Below are 6842 nucleotides of genomic sequence, written 5' to 3'. Positions count from 1 at the left end.
TTCCTTATAATAATGAAATATATGATACTGGAGAAGGATACATGAAGAACATGATAAAGTAAAGGATCCAACAGTATTCATTATAGAAAAATCATTCATTACCAGCTAATTTTCCTGTCGATTTCCGTCAGACTTTTTTTCGGCAAATTTTTCAACGGATTTCGATGAAATAGTTCCGACTAATTTTCAAGCAACTTTTTCGATGGATTTTCCGATGGCGTTCTGGATAATTTTCCGATGGATTGTAATGACTTTTAAAAAAGTAGACAAGCATTTTCTTCCACAGCAAAGTGCTTGAGTACTTGAAATCCCACATACATGTGCCATATTCCCACGAGTGTCACAATGCAGGCGGGCAGGCAGCCAGGTTTTGTCTGGCGGGCTGGCGATCAAACGTTCAGGCAGCTCGGGCAAGGGGGCAACTGTTTGCTTCAATGGGCTTATTCCGGTGATTTTTTTCACTGGAGAAATTCTAAATTTTGCCCGAAATTTTTTTCAATGAAATTTTTTTTGTGATGATCGTTTTACCAACGAAAAATTGTTGTCCGAAAACTTAAAATTTTTGGCCGAAAAATCTGTTGGTAATATTTAATTTTCCTGTAGTGCACTTCTTTTGATATTTTTTTCTTAATATTTTTGAATATTTGTATTAGGATTAAATTAATATAAGTTAAGAGTAACTAATATATATTATTGCTAAATGATATCGTTTCCCGGTTTCCAAGAAATCGGAAAATAATTTCACGGTTTCAGTAAACCGTGATTTCTTAAAACCCAAAAAATGAAATTCCGATTTTACACTTTTTTTTAAATAAGTTCTAAGTCAGCTCCTCTACCTAAATTTAATTAGTAATATGCTCTTTTTAAAAATTTAACCCATATTTGAAGCCATTTATTGAAGGAATGCTGAACGGTGGTATCAAATTATCATCGAAATTCAGATTTCAAATCAGATACCTCAAATTTATCACACCATTCGAAAAATAAAATCAAATAAAAAGAGTAAATGAATGATGAGAAGCGATGTTTCATTTGAATTTTCAAAATTAACCGCACTAATTTTTAGTGATGGATGGATGTGGACCAGTGGTTTAAACTAGTTAAGCCAACTCCTTGCCCAGTTCGAGCTCAACTCATCAATGAGCTCGTGAATCAAGCTTATCAAATTTCTAACTCGAGCGGATTTTCATGCTTGCTGCGAAATTGAGCTATTGTTTGATCGAATTGACGACTGGTTTGTTTACTAGTCAAGCTACTCAATTAAGCACGTGCGGACGCCGGACCACATAAGGTGAACTACGTCCACATATGAACTGGTCAACAACATCTGCTTGCGAAATGGCAAACTGCGGAAGGCAAAACATGTGCGAACTGGTAAAGCATGGAAGGGCAACCACATGAGAACTGGTGAAACGTGGAAGGTGAAGTGTGTGCGCAGAAAGAGAAACACGGTAGGTGAACTGGCGGAAGACGAACAACGTGCAAAAGGCAGATCGCGGAAGCTCACGAGCTGCTCGTGAGCTCATTTCAATTGCACGAGCCGAGCTCGAGTTAGACATGACTCGAGCTTAACTGGACTCATTTGCACCCCTGATGTGGACGGACATGCATACTTATTACTTAATTAATTAATAGTCATTCGGGTCGCATTAATCATCTCATACAAAGACATCAATAACTATTATATCTTTATATATACATCACGCGCTGAGCTCTTCCTTCACATCAATTAATTCCGGAAAAATGGTCACCCTCCTACTTCTTCTCGTGTTCGCCGTCGTCCTCTCATCCACCGCCGCCGCTCAGACCGTGAACGCCGATCTCAAAATGCTGATGATCGACACCGCAGTAGGCCCAGAGAGCATCGCCTTTGACAGCCGCGGCGAGGGACCGTATACAGGAGTTTCCGACGGTCGCATAATCAAGTGGGGAGGGCACAACAGCGGATGGCAGAGCTTCGCCTTCCCCTCTCAATGGTGAAGGAGCATTTTTTCCTTAAAATATTCCCAAGCAATTTTTTCCCGTTCGGTAAAAGAGAATCAAATGGAGGTAATTTAATTTCTAGGTCTGAAGAGCTCTGTGATGGTGAAGAGATTCATATGGAGGAGAAGTGCGGGCGGCCGCTGGGCTTACAGTTCAACAAGAAGACGGGAGAGCTGTACATCGCCGACGCTTATTTCGGGCTTATGGTGGTCTCGCCGGAGGGTGGATCGGCGCGACAACTGGCGACGGAGGCCGGCGGCGTTCCGTTCAAGTTCACCAATGGGGTTGATGTGGATCAGGAAACTGGTGTGGTTTATTTCACCGACAGCAGTTCTCGCTTTCAAAGATGGTGAGACCATTCTTAAATTATCATAAGTATTATTATTATTATTATTATTATTATTATTATTATTATTATTGTTATAGAATTGTTTAAATTAAGACATTTTAATGTTTCCTAAATTATTTTATAAATAATGATTAATGTTGTCCCATCGTTTTTTTTTTCCTACATTAAGTTTTAATCTAATATATATCATTTACAAATTTAAAATTAACTGATTTACATATTTATTATTTTAAATTTTAATTATTCAAAATTTATGATGACTGATAATATACATATATATTATTTTATTCTTTTAAATAAATAATATAACTCTATATTGAGATGATGTTAACTTCATTAAAAGATAGAATTATTAATTTAGGGTTTATTTGAGATATTTTTTACAACTATTTTATTTTTTCTTAGGTAGCACATCTTGGAGAAATTATTCTGTGTGAACACCAGATCATTAGGAGGTGAATCAAAGCGCGCCACGTCACTTGATACACAGTGGGTACATAGCCGCTATACAACACAAAGGGGTGATGTGGCTTGCTCTGATTTGCCTCCTGACGGCTTCTATTTTCGCACATAATAATTAATATTCATCCTTGTATGTTGGTTAAGAGTTTTGGTTATCAATTAAGATGTCTTGGGTTCGAATCTTAAGTATGTGATAGTATGTGAATTTATCTTAATTGACTAAATATCTAAAAAAAAAAAAAAATTGTGCACTTTAAAGTTGCATAGAAAGCACTATTAAAGCTCTTTCAAACAAAGCAGTGGTAATAATTATTCCTTCAATTGTTTAAAATTTGTTTGGAAAATATATATTTTTAAATAAATCCTATATATTTTCTTAATTTTAAAGGAGAATTTCTTAAAATAATTTTATGAAATCCATCAATGTTTATATGAAAAAAAAAAAGCTGACCAGTAATGTCGTTCAAAGGTATTGAGTAAATATTACTTAAAAGATTAATGCAGACAGAAATTACCTTTTTTTTCTATGAAGTATTGAAGTCCCAATTACTCGATCTAGTGTCTATGACAAGCAGCATTTATGTCATTTATGAATTTTGTTCAGTGGAACACCATAAGTAGCTTTATGTTATTTAATTGAAATAAGTACTGCTAGGCAGCTCACTTTGCTGTTATTTATTAGAAAGAAGCAGAATGTCATTCATAGACCAATCAAAATGCACCACAGCAGCAGTACCGAGCCGCGGTATCGAGGGGTACCAAGCCGTAGTACTGAGCACAAGGGTGACGTGGTGCATTCTGATTGGTCTCCGGACAACGTTCGACATCCAGACATAATAATTAATCATTATTTAGGAGCTTTAGCTACAATTAAGAGGTATTGATTCGACTCTTTTTAATTTTTTTGGAATATTTGAGCCTTTAAGGCAAACTCACACACATATCACACACACAACTTTCTTAATAATTAAAGTAGCTTTCTTGTACAAAAATTAATTAAAAAATTACTTTAAGAAGCAGTAAAAAAATAGTCTCAAACGAAGCCTTAATTGGCCTAAGGCTTCGTTTGATATTGCTTTCTTAATGCATCTCAAAGCGGCTTTCTAGTACAAAAACTAAAGCGCTTTAAGAAGTAATAAGAAAGTTATCACAAACTAAAGCCTCTTTAAGTAGTAATAAAAAAGCTATCCCAAATGAATCCTAAATGTCCCCAAAAAAGTACTGATGACTTGATATTAATTATTGATACGTCATGCGAAAATTAACTTGATCGGGCACGAATCTCGAGGCAAAGTACAATGCTAAGACGTTAAACTATATATTTCTCTACTGCCGCGAATATTCCAGGACGCATCTATTATTATGCTGCAGTACTTCAAAATATAAACGTAGCAATTTTTCTTGTGGATAGGCCTATGGTTGTGTGGTTAATAAAATTATATTTTGAGTGAAATCTATTTTTATTTTAAGACCAGCTCTATCTCTTTGATCATAAATATATATGATCAACGCTCTGCAGGGAGAATGAGGTGGTGGTGGCCACCGGCGACTCCACCGGCCGGTTCATGAAATACGATCCAGAGACACAGAAAGTGACGATCCTCGTCAGCGGCCTGGCATTTCCAAACGGTGTTGCCATCAGCCACGACAGGTCCTTCGTCGTCGTTGCCGGAACAACCAACTGCTTGATCTCAAGATACTGGCTGCAGGGCCCCAAAGGCGGCCAATTTGAGCCATTTGCGGAGCTTCCGGGCTACCCTGATAACATAAAGAGGAATGCAGATGGAGAGTTCTGGGTGGCAATCAACAGGGAGAAGATAAGGCTCGGTGGTGGTGTCGTAATGGCGCCGGCGGCGGTGAAGCTGAGTAACAAGGGGAAGGTTCTGAAGGTGTTGGATGGGACGGTTATGAGTCCATTGAGTGAGGTAGAGGAGAGGAACGGGACGCTCTGGTTAGGATCTGTGTTGTTGCCCTATGTTGGTGTATATGGTAATTAGATCATGTAATTGGGCTTATTTAATAACTTATTAAGGTCTTTTGCTTTATAAATGAGGAATTATGATATAATAAGTGATTATTATTTAAGGTAAGATATCTTTCAGAAAGGATCTACCACTAGTTCTGTTAATTAAATTATATATGAGGGGTGAGTGTGCGTGCGTATGTGTATATATATACAATCTATTAGTCACGAAGAGATTATGGTCGCGACCTTTTTCACCTAAGAGAACTCGTCCTTTTGCTTTCCAAGGTCTAAATGTTGTCCCAACAGACTTACCATCACATTAAAGGATTCACCTATATAGAATTGCGCTATTTACAAGGCTATGAGGACTTGCCTAATGCTCTCACACCTTTGAAGACTCATACAAAAGACTCGCCCTGAAATCACGGGTATGGTTATATGCAAAGATCCATGCGATAGCTTGTAATAACTAATGTCACACATTGTATTTCTTATTATTATTTTATTCTTATAGCCTTCCATCTAGCGCATTCTAAACCCTAATGATAAATGAAGAAGATGTGTCTTTTTGAATTTTTTTTACTTTTCGACTTTTGAATTCTATGGAGCTTTCTAATCTTTGAGATTGTAGATCTCCTTATTTTCCTGCTTTGCTTAGTTTCCACATTATTCTCTCTCAAGACACATAAAGCTCTCGCTCTCCATACTCATCTAAGCTCCACTCAAATCTCTAAACTTTCAAGATTACCTATTAGTTTGCTGGTTAAGTGTCATCTAAGGATAAATTCGGATCCAACAATTAGCTCAATGAAGTTGAAGGTGCATAACGGTGTGATTAATATATTGGTTGGAGATAGTACTTATGCATTAAAAATGAGAAAGCATTTGATATATTTAAGTGCTCTCAATGATGCACGATATAAAATGTTGGTAGATGATAAATCCTTATTGATTAGGAGGGGTGCATTGATTTTCTTACATATAAAAAGAGCTAATGGACTTTATATGTTATAGCTAGGGTGAAACTTTGAATAGACTTGCTTTGATTTTATCAGCTATGGTGAAGCATCATTAGGAGAAGCTCCAAAACAAAAAGAGGCATATATTAAGTGAAGAATTCTAAATATATTTAGACTTGTCAATATTATTATGATGTATGATTTTTCTTGATGCCATATCATACTATTGTTGCATTCTTATAAAGGAGATGGACAATTCAATAGCACAAAAATGTAATGATGGATGCACATTTAAATGCAGTAATACTAAAAAGTGTATTATTTGCGCTACAAAAATCTCTCATAAGTACTCAGATTGAAAGGAATGGAAGCCTAATGAGATTACGCAATATTGATCATTTTGAGGTTGTGGGAGCTTAAAGTGCTCGACTTGGGGTGGAGTCATGGAGGAGAAATTGGTTTTTTCATAATAATGCATCACATGGAATTTTATTAGGTATTGACTAAATATTCATACATGAATCAAATGATAAAATAGGTACCTAGTTTGTGTTACGTTATTTATTAGATATATCCAATATTCAAGCATGAATTAAAAATAATGAGGTAAGTTTTCTTACTGTTTTCTAAAGAAATTTTTTTGTACAATTTTTTTTTTAATTTAAGAAATTCTTGTACTAAAAAATTGTTTTATAAAATGTTAGAAAAACTATCCCAAATGAAGTCTAATTGTCTAAGAGAAGTCTAGCTCATGTTTAGGCAATGTATTGTCCAATATGCCTATCAGTGAATCCTATTATCCATCATCTCTTGTAAATATAAGCTTACTTGAATTAAATCATATAAATTTAATTTTCTTTTTTGTAAGACCTAACCTCTTATATTTGTTTTATAGTTCATCATAATTATTCCTTAATGACATTCAAGAACTATATGATGTTCTATTGTTGAGTAAATGGCTATTATTAAAAGTCTTGCACGCATAAATGTCTAATACTGCCGGAGGTTTCCTTGAGCATGAGATGAAAATATCCGAAATACTATCTAAAAAAAATGGATAAATTATTAAGTGCGAAGTCCAGACAATTCTACGTCCAGACTTTCAATTAAATGAAGACAATTT

At 35.5% G+C, this 6842-nt stretch overlaps 1 protein-coding gene across 1 annotated transcript; it reads left to right on the top strand.

The window, feature by feature from the left end:
* The first annotated feature begins 1743 nt into the window (after positions 1-1743).
* On the top strand, positions 1744-4864 carry LOC110094069 (protein STRICTOSIDINE SYNTHASE-LIKE 10). The gene is made up of 3 exons (XM_020819214.2): positions 1744-1976; positions 2066-2332; positions 4314-4864. The coding sequence occupies exons 1-3, from the start codon at positions 1744-1746 to the stop codon at positions 4789-4791; spliced, it is 978 nt and encodes a 325-aa protein (XP_020674873.1). The 3' UTR covers positions 4792-4864.
* Positions 4865-6842: the final 1978 nt, after the last annotated feature.

This window comes from Dendrobium catenatum, unplaced genomic scaffold, assembly GCF_001605985.2.
Source record: "Dendrobium catenatum unplaced genomic scaffold, ASM160598v2 fragScaff_scaffold_156, whole genome shotgun sequence".
NCBI classification, from domain to species: Eukaryota; Viridiplantae; Streptophyta; class Magnoliopsida; order Asparagales; family Orchidaceae; genus Dendrobium; species Dendrobium catenatum.
The sequence above is the reverse complement of the archived record's forward strand: the minus strand, read 5'-3'. Positions and strand labels throughout refer to the sequence as shown.

Bases quoted from the DNA above. Each gene is read 5' to 3' on its own strand.
- LOC110094069 (XM_020819214.2), top strand. From the start codon at position 1,744: ATGGTCACCCTCCTACTTCTTCTCGTGTTCGCCGTCGTCCTCTCATCC. The intron at 1,977-2,065 runs GTGAAGGAGCAT...TTTAATTTCTAG, and splicing joins TTCGCCTTCCCCTCTCAATG to GTCTGAAGAGCTCTGTGATG. The intron at 2,333-4,313 runs GTGAGACCATTC...AACGCTCTGCAG, and splicing joins AGTTCTCGCTTTCAAAGATG to GGAGAATGAGGTGGTGGTGG.